The sequence below is a fragment of the Oenanthe melanoleuca genome, chromosome 1A, assembly GCF_029582105.1.
Source record: "Oenanthe melanoleuca isolate GR-GAL-2019-014 chromosome 1A, OMel1.0, whole genome shotgun sequence".
In the NCBI taxonomy this organism is placed as follows: Eukaryota; Metazoa; Chordata; class Aves; order Passeriformes; family Muscicapidae; genus Oenanthe; species Oenanthe melanoleuca.
The window spans coordinates 36,081,450-36,097,438 of record NC_079334.1 but is presented as its reverse complement, the minus strand read 5'-3'; the positions used below and the strand labels follow the sequence as shown (position 1 = coordinate 36,097,438).

The window sequence follows — 15,989 nt, the reverse complement described above, 5'->3', positions numbered from 1 at the left end:
TTTAAAGTACGGTATTGACATAAAAGCTTTGTTTGAAATATCAGCTGGCACTTGAAGCATGAAATGGACTTGTAAGGCCCAAAGTACCAAAGCAACTATAAACTAAAAAACTGATTTCTGTTTGAATTTTCATTTCTTGTCAAAGGAGGCTCAAGGGTTCTAACAGGTAAGAGTGCCTTGGGCTCTAAAAGCTTTGTTTGGATGAGGAGCACATATTTTTAATACCCACAGAAAAGTGTTAGGAATCAGAAATGATTCTGCTCTAAGTAATCCAGTGTACTTGAATGGATTGATTATTGATATGAAAAGAACAACATTCATTAAGGTCCTGATTCAATAGATTAATCATATTTAAAATTAAAGAATGCATGTAAACTCACATTGAACTTGCCTGTGTTCCAATACAGAGCCCTATTCTTTTAAGGGTGAAAGTGTTTAACCTTGCATGGTGCGGGTAGTTGAAGTGGATAATTTATTGCCTCTTTTAATGGCTAGAAAACATGGTATTTTGTCACAACTCTAGTATTTTGGGACATAATACACCTCTCTGTTAGCAAGAGGGAAGGGAAGGGAAGGGTAAAGAGATGGAGGAGTACTATCTTCAGAGACCCAAATGAGCTCTTGGTGGCTTGGCTGGTAAACATTTGGATTTAGAGAGCATGTACAGAAGTGTATTGAAAACTATTTTGCAATAGAAAAATAGATTTTTGTTCTTTATGTGAGTTTAAACATCTTCCCACTCTCGTAAGCTGATTTTCAGTGATCTGCCTGGCAGTTTAATAGAAGTATCTCAGTCCCTTTTTGCTGTTTGTTTTACCAGTTACTGTGAATATTTGTGGTGAAGCTCATTAGTAAAACTGCTGTACTTCCAGTAGTAAAAAAGCATTGAAGAAAATTGCCTTCTCCAGTGTTTTTTGTTTTATTTCATTAGAGTTGCTCTCAGTTCTGTGCATACTTCAGCTACAGAAGCATTCTGTATCTGTCTGGCAATATTTTATACTCACAGTGCAAAGATGGTTGAATGAAGAGAGATGAAGATATCTCTAGTTTTCCTTTGGCCCAGCAACATTCAGTGCTAAGCCCCAAACTCTGCAGAATTCTATAAAGATCAGGCCTTTTATTGAAACTAACAGTTAAGGTTATTGGGTGATGACCCTGAAAATACTTACCACATCATTTACAAAATCTAAGGGCATAAAAAAGTGAAAATGAATAGTCAAGAACATAATAAATCTTCTACCATCAGTGTCATAAACAAATGCATTATTCTTGTCAAGTCTGCATATTTGGTACCACACATTTATGACCCCAGATTGTGTTCTTTGCTCAGCAGTAAACTCAGAGTATAAACACAAAGAATAATCCTTTTGAAAAGCAACACTAAAAGGTAAATAATCTGCACATTAATGACTATATTGATCTGCTATGGCTATATATATATAATAATAATTTTGCCATAAGTCAATAATATTATATACTTTTCTATTGCACTACATATATATTTTGTAGCTATGATGCCAGAAGGGACTACTAGATCATCTGATTTGGCCTCTTGTATATCATAACATACTAAATTTCACCAGATCTTGCATATAGAAATGTAGAAATATAGAAATTTCAGTTTCTGAGAAACTAAGCACTTGTGTGCTGTGGGAACAGAACAGCACCGTAGTACAAGTAGACATAGTCACCATGAAGGGACTGATAAGGTAAAAAATATTCAAAAAGTCTGTGGAAGTGTGCTCCAGAGTAGAAAAGAAGGTAAAAGTTAAGAAAAAATTACAAAAAACTACTGAGTTTTCTCTTAAAATTACTATAGGAGAAGCCATTTCCAAACCACAATCCTGGCATGAATGTGCTTCTTGTCAGCAAAATATTATCAGGGAGGTACGTAGGAAGGAGAATGTCTGGGCACTCATGACTTTGGTGTACAGCCTTGCACCAAGCCATTGTCACTCCCTACTGCTTCTTGGAAAGCTATCTGTCTCCTAGCACTTACTGGGAGGGCAGATTTCTTCCTTGACCTGAAGGAGGGTCATGCTAAATAGACTATTGTTGAGATCCTGATTGTAACTGAAATCCTTATTGATGGCAGCAGTTGTGCTGAAAATGATGAAAACCATGCTGGCTATTTCAGTGGTGAGTGGGGAGGAATAGGAGACTCCTATTGGAGTCATGGCCATGACATGCTGCCCTCACATGTGCAACACTTGTACTTCTCATTGGCATCAGAGTGAAGATGGTCTTTCAGAAATAACTTCTGCCGTACTTTAGACAGGGATGGCTGTGGCCCAGAGAAGTTCAAGTACTTATGTATCCCTGCCACTAGGAAGACAGATCTTGAAATGTTAAGTTTTGCTACCTTCACTTTAGTGTCATAGAATAGTTTAGGTTGGAAAAGTTCTCTAAGATTATCAGCTCCAATTGTTAACCCATCACTGCCAAATGTGCCACTAGGTCATGTCCTCAAGTGCCATATCCACATATCATTTAGACACCTCCAGAGGTGGTAACTTAACCACTTTCCTGGGCAGCCTACTCCAATGTTTGGCAACCATTTCAGTGAAGAAATTTTTCCTAATATCCAATACCTTTCCTGGCACTACTTGAAGCCATTTCCACTTCTCTTGTCACTTGGGAGAAGAGACCAACCCCCACCTGGCTGCAATCTCCTTTTAGGTAACTGTAGAGAGTGGACCTGAGTTCGCTTTTCTCCAGGCTAAACAAACCCAGTTCCCTCAGCTGCTTCATATCATTGTAAGTGTGCATGTGTGACCTTTCCCCAGCTCTGCTGCCCTTCTCTGAACACCCTTCAGAACCTTAATATCTTTCTTTTAGTGAGAGGCCCCAAGCCGGACAAGGATTCGAGGTATGGCCTCACCAATTCTGCTGTGGTCCTCTGGCCACACTATTGCTGATACAGACCAGGATGCCACGGGCTACTTGGGCACACTGCTGACTCACGGTCAGCTGCTGTTGACCAGTACCTTCAGGTCCTTTTTTGATGTGCCATTTTCCAGCCACTTTTCCCCCAGTCTGTAGACCTGCTTGGAGTTGATGGCACCCAAGTGTAGAACCTAGCACTTGGCCTAGTTGAACCTTAACAACTGGCCTCAGTCTGTTGGTCCACCCTGTGCAGATCTCTCTGCAGAGCTTTCCTGTTCTTCATCAGAGCAATGCTCCTGCCCAAATTCGTGTTCTCTGCAAATTTACTGGGGGTGCCCTTGAGACTGCACAGGCATTTTTTATTAATATGCTTTTGTGAGCAAGAAGAAAAGCCTTTCTCCAACTTCTGTCCCTGCCAGCTCTCTTTTCAATGCAGTAGTATGCACAGGAAATAAAATGGTGGACAATTTTATGTATAATTTCTGTAGATTTCTAGAAATACATGAGTCTATTTGCTGGGTAGAAATGGCAAGCAGTATTTGGGCTGTTTGAAAGAGTGAATGGTTTTTTCAGTCATCTCTGTTCCTGTATTACACTACTCCACAAATCTGGTCAACAGCTCTAGTAACAAATAACTGTAAAAGCTAGAGAAGTGTGTGCATGAGCCTATCAATATAGGATTTCCTTGAAATCTTTTTCCCCACTCAGTATTTAGACCTAAAATTTTAGATAATGAAAAATGCATCTCCTTATGTACATGCTATGAAACCATCAAGTGAAAAAAAATTAAAAGCACAATAAAATAAGGAGAAAGAGAAGATTAGAAATGAAGCCTGGGGGGAATCGAATAATACAGTAAGTAGTTATAAAATGTTCTGCCTAATATAGTCAGGTTAACTCTAGCTAACACTATTACACAGTATGTATTTGGGGCTTAGAGATAAGGCAGAAATAATGTACATTTCAATTATTAAAACTGTTTCTAAAAAGCAGTTCAAATGTCTTTGGAAACTTTAATCCATTTAATTTGTATGATGCTCTCTTGAACTCTTTCATTAAAGGAGTCTCCTATCAACTTCAGTTGGCTGTAGATCAAGTCATACATCCCTGTTTTATGCTTCTGTATTGAACAGAGAGGTAGAGTTAAAATCTCTCTCTATAAATTTTTGAAGTCAAATACCATATCCAATTGTACGATTTTGTTTTAATGATAATTTAAGAAGTGCCTGCATTAGACTTTATAACCAAAAAGATTCAAATGCAAATTTTGGCTCTGTTTTCTGAAGAGGATGAAAAAAACAACTCCTGGATCCCAGATGCTCATTTTAAGAATCTTTAAATAGAGAGATTTTCTGTATTTATCTAGACAATATATAAAATTAACACTGTTGAACAAAACTTTCTGGTAATATCAGGATACTGTCAGATTCACAACTTGTTTTGTAGATAAGCAGGAAAACATTTAAGAGCAGGTTTTTCAAGACTCTATGTACTCCCTCTGGGAAAACAAGGCAATAAAATCAGTACTGGCACACACACAACTTTCACCTGTGTTCCTATTCTGCCCTCCTGTACTTTTCAGTGCAGTATTTATAACTCATCTCAACTTTTTCCCTTGCTAGCTGGAAATTTTACTTTTTTGGGTTTTGTTTCACTTATTTTCTTTCTCAAAACTGAAAAGCTCTGAGTTGTATTATTGCAATCCATTTTTATACTTAAAGGAGGAATTACAAGACCAAGCTCTTTTTTCATGTGTCAGTGATAGTGGTCACTTAGGAAATGATTCACAGTTGTGCAGCGTAAATGCCTGGTGCCATCTGACATGCCCTAGTATTTCCGACCAGCTGCCACTGCAGAAATGCATGAAAGTCTTCTTTAGATCTTGTGCTGTATCTTCCATTCTCTGTACAATGTATCAGACAGCCTAGGCCTTAGAGACCTGTGGTTAGGTACCTCAATCACTCTTTTAACTTTTCATCTGGCAGGAAGTGGAGGCATTTCTTTATTGTTATGCTTATTTTCGGTACAAATGATTGTCTTCTTCTTAAGCTGTCTGATACTGCTACTTTTCCTGAGAATAAGTGATGATTAATATTGAAGTTTCACTCCAAATTCTTACTTCTTGAGCTGAAGAAGACTCACCAATAGTTTTATTAGCATTACCAGTACAGTCTGTATGAATGGGCCATTAGAGACAGTTATTACAGATCCACAAGATGGTGAGATACCTGTTTTACCAAAAGATATTTTCCATATGAGTGTTAGCCCTAACATCTCATTGGAGGTGAATAAAATAGAAGTTTCTCATGGAGAAATATGTGTTTGGTACTTATTCATTAGAGTTCACTAAAGAACCAAATGTCCAACAAAACCATAAGTGAATAATATGTATTTAAAAAATAAAGGCCTGAAGCTGAAAGCTTTTGGACTTACCAAACCTTTTTTTTTTTTTTTTTGGTTGAGATTATGTATTTCATAATGTTGAGAGTGCCAAGGACCAGCATTTTACAGTGCTGTAAAGTTTCTGATAATGCTCTGATCAGCTTTGAGTCAGTGTCTTAACCATTCTGGTTCACACTAGATAGTTTATGGTCTCTCTGAAGGTTTGTCTGCAGGCTCAGTTTGGTTCTGAACTCTGGCATTGCTAGTGTCAGTGTATCAACTCAACAGCAGATGTTACAGATGCCAGGCTTTGGAATTTGAAACACCATCCAGACTTACAATGATAGAAACAGTGCTTTGGTAGCCATGACAATTCCTACTTGATGTAAGAGCCAGAAGAACTTATACTGGAGGGGAGGCAGGTATCTCAGGTGGGAATTCACCAGAACTTACACCTTTTGTTTCCAAACTGCAATCCTAAGAAAAACTAACTGTTGTCACCTAATTTTGAAGGCATGTCTGAATATTTTACCCTTGGTTTGTGTGGTGCATGGGTGCTGCTGTCTTCATGTTCTACTCTCTGCAGCGCTGCTTTGTGAAGCAGCAGCTCTGTTCATGTGTAACTAAACTGGGATCCAGAAAGAATGAGTTATTTCATATGGATAATCCGAGGAGAATAACTAGAAAGGTTTTCTCAGAGGACATCCCCTGTGAGAGAGTCACCCTTTCCTTCTCTTTAATCTCTCTCCTTTTATAAAATTAGGGTTCAGTGAATAGAGCAGTTTTTCATGATGTAGGAGTCACAGGCTAGATCCCTTCTTGATGCTGATAACTTCAGTCCCAAGGGTCAGGCCTGGCCCATCAGAGGCCATTAGTAAGTAGAGAAGTTAACAGCATCTGCCTTTCTGTTGAACCTGTTATGGTACAGAAAAGAATCCATGAGCCAGAAGTAGCCAGTTCCTATGGAATCATGGCCTGTATCATAATCTTGATTCCCTGCAAGGAATCAGCCTCAGTACACTCAGAGGTCTGAAACTTTATGCTTTAGATATTTGAGGCATCAAGTCTCACCTGGAAGTACAGAGGCACCTTAAGAGGAGATTCTTAGCTATAGTTAGATTCAGTTAGTATAGATTCACCCTCCCAGGGAATCTGTTGTAATTCCAAGTGAAAAAAGGCAAATTCATTTTGATAGAAGGAGCTAAACACCTGAGTTTATAAGCATTCAAGCACGCCATGGCTCTGCAAAGGGAAAGTGACAACAGGGATATAGGCAGGGGCCTAGTAAGGTCAGTCTGTTCCTGCAGTCCATTTAGAAGAGGATGATGGCTGAGAGATCATTTTTTATATTTGTTTTCAATTGTGTTTAACTGATGGCTGGCTAGAAACAGCAAGTCTTGTGAGAAGGAAAAGATACATGTACTAAAGAAAGTTAATTCCCCGACATTTTAAGATTCCATGCATTAATTTTTCATGTATTTATTTTTGGAGAGAGAGGAGGTGGGAGGAAGAGGCTCTTGTTCCAGTTTTCTGTCCTGCTATTTGGAGACTTCAGGTTGAGAGCTAGTATGATATTTTCAGAGCCTTTCACAGGGATTTAGGAATGAACATAAGCAAGAGCAAGGATAAAAGTTGTGGTGAATACCTTAAGGTTAATACTTTACTCCACTATGAAGAATGTCCATGCATATAGAAAGTAAAGAAATCACAGGCATCTTCAAACCTCAGGGATCTGCTTCCTCCCAGTCATTTCTTTATGCTTTTCATTCACATCTTCACTCTATGTAGGTATCAGGGGACTAAAGAAGGTTGAAATGTGACATAAATATGCTCTGCTTCCTTACCTTATACTTCTGTAACAGAGCACTGAGAATGAAAATATGTGTGCTCTAGAATATAAGGTAGATCCAAAAGCCAACACAAGTATTCAAGTTGAAAGGGGAGCTAGAAAACATTGTCCTGGAGAATGTCTCAGTACCTGATTTTCAGTTCTGAACCTCTCTTTTCTAGTGACTTGTGCAAGTAATATAAAGAGAAAGGCTAATCAGAAATCTCTGCTCTGCATAGCAGCATTTGCCTTATCTGAGCAATATCTCTTCTGCACTTATGTATGTCTGTTTAGGTATTTTTTCTTTGCAGTACTTTGTGAAGCATTATTGCTCAGGTTGTGTGGCAGAAGAGTAATGCGTTTCATTGTCTGGCAATACATTGCCATTATTTAATGGGTTTTCTGATATGTAGTTTCACTTTCGCTGTCAGGAAAATAGTGTATGATTTTGACCTGAAAATGTAAAGTACAGATTACATGAATGCTTCAGTCAGACCCAATTTACCCACCAATATGAAGATGAATTCTGCTAGCTAAATGAGATTTTGGGGACATACATATTTGTAATTGTATAGAGAATTTTTCAAGAATGGTTATTTGATGATTTTCCTTTTTTGCATCTGAACCTTTACATCTGTAGGTGTTCATGGCAGGTGCATTTCTAATATCCTTTTCTTATTATTTTTTTATTATGGGGAAAAACATTAATTAAATGTTTTTAATTAAATTAATTAAAAAGTAAGAGTTTTTAAAATAACAAATTCTATTCACTGTTCAAACTGAAAAAAACTCTGTATGTAAAACAAGACAGGCTACCAATTAGTGGGAAACATACAGGATAGCAATATAAAAGCTGTATATATGAAGTAGATACACAGCAATATCAAAATCCAGTTTAACAGATCCTGTGGTGTATTTTGCAGCATGCTCTCTCTGACAAGGCCAATGTGAAAACATTTGATCCAAAGACAACCTGTTTGCAAGAATGCCTTATCACTACTTTCCAGGAAGTTTACTTTGTTTCAGAGAGTTTTGAAGAGGCCAAAGAAAAGATGAGGTAAATTATTTTCCCTGACTCAAAAATCTAATTTTCTCTTCTTTAGTGGCTGGTAAAAGAAAAAAAAAGAGAAGTTAATTTTCTTTTTTTCCTTTCAGGGACTTCGCCAAATCAATCAATCGTCCCTTCTCTGTGTATTTCAATCCATACACACAAAGCATTGAGATTCTGAAGGATACCAGGAGTATAGAAAATGTTGTTCAGGACCTCCGCAGCGATCTGAATACTGTATGTGATGCTTTAAGTAAAATGAACAGATATTTAGGGATTTGATATGTTCGGCACTGTGATTTTCTGTCAGTTGCTCTTTCTGTAGCCAGTTACATCACATGAGATGGCTAATTTATCAGAGCCATGAGTTTCCCCTTTAAAGCTTGGCCTGTGGCTTGCATCATTGTGTAGCTCTGTCTAACTGTAATGTGCAGACAAACCAAGGCAATACTAATTTGTAAATGAAATATGGAATGTGGCAGAATATAATAATCAATTCTTCAACACAATGTCATGTACGAGTATACCATTAAAAACTTTCCTGGCAACAGTTTGGTTTCCATAAAATGATTCACTTCAGTGCTTAAGAAATGGTGTTGCTGATTTCATTAGGTGTGAGTTTATTTCTTCATTATCCCTTCCCTTCCATAAGAGTACAGAAAAAAATGTTTGCAACACTTTAATTTTCTTTGTAAGAAAACATTTCTTTTCTCAGTTTTGTCCATATATCTGTTACAGAACTTAGTGCCTCATATGACTGAACAATACAATTTATATACCAGTATGTATCAGGGGTCAGGAAGGATATGTATTGGTACTAAAAGGTCTGTGAAGATTATACATTATGAGAACCCACAGCTGACAAATGTCCAGTGTGGCTGAGCAATTACAACACAGTAAAAAAAAAAAAAAAGAAACCTCTGACAGTTCATGTAGAAAGGTATGTAGAAATTGTCGCAAGTGTTACCTGTGACAGTTCTGAGAGTGCTTCCTCTGAGAGTGCTATCCAGAAATAAGACAGGAAGCACTTGTTTTAATTTCATTGTTGCATGTCAATCCAAACTCTTTCTACATCCTTGTATGTCTTCTGCATTCCCTTGTGTCTTGAATTTACTTCTCTTGCATTTCAGGCATAGTTTGCCTTTCCTCATTATTCCATATTCAGCGTTAACTTGGCCATGCTTGACTGGATCTACACTGTGCCAGTATCAGAACATATAAAAGCATGAATGTGGAAGCTGTTACTTAATTATAGCTGAGATGATTTTCATTTACTGGAATATTTGTGGAGTGATTAAATCATAGAAACACCCAAGCTACCTTGCTTGTATCAGATGGATGCAGGTAATGCCTGACTTAAACTCTAAGCTGGCAAGCTCTGACAGTACAAGCTCTGTCTGGGGAGCACAGTGCAGAAATATTTGAGCTGGCTCTTATCTGGAAGTAATAATTATGCATGTCTTTCCTTTATCTGGGTTATTCTATTCTCCTATTAGCCAAGATAATGGAGAGTTGACTATATTGTGCGGACCCTTCTTAATGGAAACCACATGGCTTATGCAGATCATGTCAATAAGGGTGAAAATGTCACAGCTTGTCTACATATATGGAAAATAGGTATCTATTGAAGCTGCTCTACCAGCTGAGAGAGTCGTGCAGAGACTCTTAAGTATTGCTAGCAATTTCAGCATAAAAAAGGCACCACTTGATAGTACCAGCGTATCCTTAAATAAGAGGCAATCTGTAAGGATAATTTTCACAGGGATATCTGCCACCTCCTCAGAGATAACTGTGAGATAACAGAAAAGGCTTTTTTCTGTGGATAGTCCTTGCTGCATTCTAATGCTGCTGTTAATAGGGTGTGCAAAAATCTAGTTTTAGATTCAGCTGTGGCTGCCATTTGTACAAATGAAGAGCTGTTGAGTTATCCCACGGGGATCAGCATGCCAGAGGAGTTTTTAACCTCCCAACATTAATGCTGACTGTTAGCTAGCACTTACCACAGAGGAATCGCTGGCAGCCTTAGCCAGGAAAGTTTCTCCCTCTTTCTTTCCATGGAATCTGATGAACCCCTTGTTGCCCTTTCTGGAGAAAACGGACTGTACTGAGATTTGCTTCAACCAGTCTGAAAAAATCATTGTGCAAGGAATAGTGCTTCCTACTTGATTCAAGAACTGGCAAGGTATTGCTGCTTGCTTAATAAAGCCACAATAAACAACAAAGGTTCAAAGCTTACAAAGTTGCCAAGGTTTTCCCCGTGAATCAGAATTATGCAGGAAAACTTTAAACACTTCTAATATCTGGATTTATATTTGGCTTTTCTGAATAACTTAAAATAAGAATTCCATAGCAGTAAAACAATAGAAGCATATCTTTGTTTTGTTTTGTTTTGTGCTGTTAGCAAGTAAATCTCATTATGGATTAGGGAGAAACCCTTGAAATCCAATAGTCATTCTAGGAATAATGATGGCAAGGAAACTGTCTACAGTGGAGATATAATGTCAATGACACAGAACATTGTCAAAGGATAATGGGCTCCCGCTGCTAGATATATGCTTAATCCAATGATTTGATTTCTATTATACAACATGATTAAAAATAAATTAACTATAATGGGCTAAGGAATAATAGTGATTTAGAGAGACAATCACTCAGTATTCTTACATAGCAAAGCTGCCATCTTACAGGCTGCAGAGCAAACTGGCTTTGAGCTTCAGCCAGTCAGGAGCCAGGGCTGGGAAGGAATGCTTTAAAAAGTGCACTGTTGCACTTTTATGAATCACATAGTTTCAGCTTAGCTGAAATTCTTCTTTGTGGTTTTTATTAGCAAATTAAGATCAGCCATGCAGCAATCTCCTTGGATGACAAGCTCATTTAGGCATAATGAGGGAATTATTGACAGTTATCAAATTAAACTAACATTTTATTTGGAATAGGCCATATTTATATATAGTACTATTTAGCTTTGGTGATCTGGACTCTGAAAATTGTACTTTTGGCCTAGTCTCATTTATTTCCTGTGTAATTCTGAACTGATGCTTTATGGGTCTGTGATATATGCACTAGCTTTGCCTGCACAGAGTAAATGGGCCCAAGCTTAATGAATGTAAAGCATTGCAGTGTTTACTACCATGCAAAGCCTAAAATGAAAAACAACACTCTGAGACATGGCAGCAAATACAAATACCAAGTTTCATTTGCAAACCAAGATATGGTTCATGCATTTCATTTAATTTGCTCAGTAGAGGGGGTGGAATGGGGAAGGTGTTAACATAATATATTGCTTTTTTCCTCTCCACTCTTCAAGACCTGTTGGGAATCCTTTTTTAAGTTTGGCTCTAAAATGCACTTTTGTGAATTGAGGTGTCTTTTCCTTTCCTCTTGTGAGGATATCTTAATGTGATGGAGAAAATTCCAGAAATTTACTGTACTGTAATACGTATTTACTGATGCACTGTAATGGATCACAGAAAAAAGTTTCATGTCTTTGAAAGGACAGCCTGGCTCAGAGAGCTAAAGATGCTGAAGGCTTTCACCTACAGGCTGCTGGTACAAATCCAGTCCAGTCAGCAGTTACTGAAAGCTATCACCAGCCAGCAGCAGCTTGGCTTCTGTGTGATAAACTGGGAGGCTGTGATTGCCTGGTTTGGAGTAGAGGAGACTGAGGGGAGACGTGATAACCTCTTTCAAACACATAGAAATAGCTGCAAAATGGAAGGGACAAGCTGTTCTCCAGCTTCAAGAACTAATGGACTTAAATTGCAGGAAAGAAGCATTAAGTTATGTAACAGTGAAACGTGGGGGACAGATTGCCTGGGAAGGCTGCAGAGCCTCCATAATTTTTTAAGAGAATAGTTTAGGCTGCTGTCTTTCAAGAGAGAGACCAGCACAGTCAGTCCCATCTTGAGACCAGAGGAGAGGCCATACAACATCTTGAAGTCCCAGCCTAGAAAAGGCTTCAGACAGCTCATGAGAGCAGTAATGGTCAACAGCCACCACTGTGGAGCATTTATTTGTCACCTGCACTTCTGCCTCCTCCTTCTGTTTTTGACCAGCCCTAAAAGGGTGGTTGTTCATCTCTCTGTCTTTCCTTAGGGAATGAATAGGATCCATGGTGTAGCCCTCTATGCTGACTGTGGTGCTCTCTTTCAAGTTCATCAGCTATTTGGGAGAGCTTTGTGTGTGACCTGCTAGTTACAGCTGCCCAGAGGCAGAAGACCTAGAGTGAGCAACCACCATATATAGTTTTTAAAAACAAGGTTTAAAGCTGCTCAACTTCATAAGCAAAATAGAAATTAGTATTTCATTCTGTCTTTGCCTGCATTTTAGTTGTCAGGAAGACTGTGCTCCCCTGAACACTCTAGAGAACTTGGAGCTCTTCCAAGCTGCTGAATTTGAGTGCTCCAGCCAGACATCAGCTTTGTGTCTTGGTGAAATCTGAGCACAGAGCAGCCTGTTCTCCCTAGCTCCCCTGATTTCCAAGGAAAAGAAACCCACTGGTGTAGTCCAGAAGGGAGCTTTGGTTTAGGCTCCTGCTGTAGCTTCCCAGGGAATTTGGGGACTGCACCTGCTGTCCAGCCTAGTGTCATGTTAAGAGCTAGGTAAGGATAAGTGCAGTGCTCTTCTACACAGGAAATCAGCTTTCCCCACCTGAAATCTTTTCTTCTTGTTTTATCAGAACAGTCTATTTAGAAATACAACAGCTTCCCTTCTATCTCAATAGGACCAATGATCATATTTTCAAATAATTTGTGAAGGGAATAATTATGCTGTATTTATGTAATGGCTATGATCTGTGGTATAGCTCTGGAGATGTTTCACAGAGAAATTCTTGCCTTCTCAGTGAAAAGTTGGACAACAATGACAGATTCCTCTTATGAGCTTCAAAGTGCATTTGAGACAGGACTCTAAGAGAAAAGTTCTGGTTATACTAGAAATTATTGGCTATTAAAAATATATGTCTCAGGAAATAAGTTATTAGAAATTAGTACCTCCAGTTGTCATACCAAAGGCTGTAGGGATGTCCTTGGCATTCTTTTTGGTAATTTCCTGTAACTTAAATGATCTTGAAGCTAAACAATGTTCTCTTCAATTGAAATGCTCTATGAAACCTTTGTTGTTACATTTTTTATGTAGTCCTTGAGAAAAGGTAAGTAGACACAAAATAATCAGAATTTAGTAATGTTTATTCAAAACAACTATATTTAGTTTAGAAAAGCCCTCCAGCACATTAGAATAAGAATTTATATTTCTTTGCCAACAGCTGAGATGTTAAGGTAAGATTGAAAATAAGTGCTGGCATCTACTTGGAATTTGGCCCAGAGGGGACTGTTCAGGTGAAGTAAGTGTGAAATGGGTTATACAGTCCCACACTTTAAGATGCAAGTGGGTGTTGGATATTCTGGTGGATGTTTTTTTTAATGTAGTAAGAAATATCAAATGTCCAGAACAAATAGTGGAGAAGAAGCTGCCATTGCCACATTCCATCTTTTGAGGTAAAGAGTTGAGTTTGTGAAGCATCAGGAGGAGGATTTCAGTCCATGTTAAACGGGCACATGACCTAAAACACAACCCAAATACACCTACATCACTGGCTTCTGTGTGAGCTCCTGTGTGAATACAATCCTGCTAACAGAGCAGTAAAACACTCTAGAGCCAAACAGCCCTGTTTTCCCACAGCAGAGAATGTGGGTGATTTGAGACCAGCATGGCACAAATAAAATCACTTTTATTTCCTATAAATCCTTTAAGAATATGGCAATATTTTATTTTTTATAAGAATTACAGAGATATGTTAATTATGGAATGGTTGATACTCTTAGTATTTTTTGCCTTGAGCTTTTCTAGTTGTCACCAAACTCCCTACCCAGTCTTGCTACTTTACATGAAAGTAGAGTAGTGCTGAAGATGTGATGCTGCCATTTCCCAGGGCTTTACAATTGAGGATTCACCTAGTGCTACCCTCCCTCACCACCCTCCTTGCAGTGAATTGCGAACCTCAGAGATGTGAATAAGGTCAGTTAATGGTAAATGAGTTTAAGGTTATGTTATACACACAGTGGATTTGCCACTCTAGCAGAATTTCTCAGGAGGATCTATTTGGTTGAGTTCCCTTTTAATGATTACCCCTGCTAGATCACTTGAAGATGGAGTTAAGAAAAAGCAGCATCAGATGCATCTCATCAGATGGGAACCAGGGAGTCAAAATCTCAACTGTTGCAAAGCCAGCTCATGTTCCACGAGAGATTTTAGTGCCAGCACCAGTCAGTTCAATTGGAATTAGCTCAAAATAGATTTTGTAATTACTGAAAGGCTCCATTTTACCTGCAGGTCTCAATCTAGCCACTGTTGTCTGAGACAGATCCATGTCTGCTGGAGCAGGAGCTAGAGTTGTAAGTCAAGCATGCAAAGCCTGTTCCTTACTTCATTTGCAGACATTTAAAAAAAAACCATGTTATCTGCAGAATAAAAATGCAGTGTGCAGAAAGTGAAGAAGCAGCATGGTCTGCTGTTTTCTGAGATCTCATTCACTGCTCCTTTGCAGTGCTGATCAGCACAGTTCTCGCATCCAGGGAAAGACTTGGCCTGTGATAATTGACAGGGGCAGAAGTTACAAAACTGTCTGAATTGCAGAGAGGAGTTCCTGCTCTGAGCTGCTCCTTAGGCCTCAGAAGGCCACTGTTTGTCTCCTGTGACTTGTCTGTACAGAGGAACTCCTCAGGCTTTGTCTGTGGGTGTCTCTGTAGCAGAATTACTTAACACACACTGTCATATGTACAGGGAAGGTAGTAGAAAGAGGTTGGGAGGTGCCAAGAATTTTATTCCATAGCTCTCCTTTTCAAATCATCTCATACCTGTCTGGTGTTTTTAAAAAAAAAAAAAGCAAAACAGAGGCCCACCAGCACCATCCATCCATGCCTCCCTCCCACTGCAGTCCTCAGGCAGGTGTTATGCAGGGCATTATTCTCATCTGGCCTCTCTCTGTGCCAGTAGTAGCACACAGTGGATCTGTCCCTGCTGTGCCACTCAAGATGTTTTCCTGGTGTCACATCCCTGTGAGGAGGTGGGTGGGCTCGTGCAGCTCCTGGGGGAGTGCAGTGAGTTCAGTGTGGTAGTGACAGCTTTGAGATGGTAACCCAGCTCCACTGCTGGAGTGAAGCCCGCCAGGGCAGTCAGGGTCTTCAGTGGTGCCAATACAATCATCTTTGCCCCATTTCAGAGGCAGAAGTGCTTTAAATAAGCAATTGCTTAGGAAGCCTAACATTTGGGACTGTTAAAAAGTCAGTGGTGCCCACAGACTTAAAAGGAAGGGTTATGGGCAACTGTGTGGTACCTATAGGCAATATTGATTTTCTCATCACAGTGTCAGCACAAAATCTGGCATACAGATGAGGTAGGGTTCATGTGGGTTCAGTTTCACTACACCACCTCTCAAAAAGCTCAGGAAAAATGAAAGATGATCTTTTTGCAGTCGGACAGATATAGGGGTTTCTATTTAATTACCTGTTTTCTTGCCATTACCTTATTTCCAGTGGGGAGGAGGAGCACTGTACTCATGAGTGCTGTGTAAAAGCTGGTGCATTTTCACTGAGTGATAGCTTGGTCTGTCAAAGTTAGGAATGAAAACATGGTTAGAGGCAGTGAATTAAACCTCAAATGTAATGCTTCTGATTTGCAGAAGGGAAAGGGGAAGTGCTAAGTGAATATAGGAAATTGCAGCATTATGCGTTGTGAGAGCAATTCTTTCCATCCTTGTAGCTAATGGACTGAACAGAAAGTGAACAATTTATTTCATACAATGATTCACCAACACTTTGACAGGGCTTCCAATTCTGAGCTCAGTTT

General features: G+C 39.0%; 1 protein-coding gene across 1 annotated transcript in view; it reads left to right on the top strand.

Moving 5' to 3' along the window:
* Positions 1-8,751, top strand: part of TPH2 (tryptophan hydroxylase 2) — a 47,373-nt gene extending 38,622 nt beyond the window's left edge. Inside the window, exons 10-11 of the mRNA XM_056515599.1 lie at positions 8,020-8,153; positions 8,252-8,751. Coding sequence (XP_056371574.1) covers positions 8,020-8,153; positions 8,252-8,426 — 309 coding nt within the window. The 3' untranslated portion in view covers positions 8,427-8,751. The remainder of the gene's footprint in view (positions 1-8,019; positions 8,154-8,251) is intronic.
* The last annotated feature ends 7,238 nt before the right edge of the window (positions 8,752-15,989 follow it).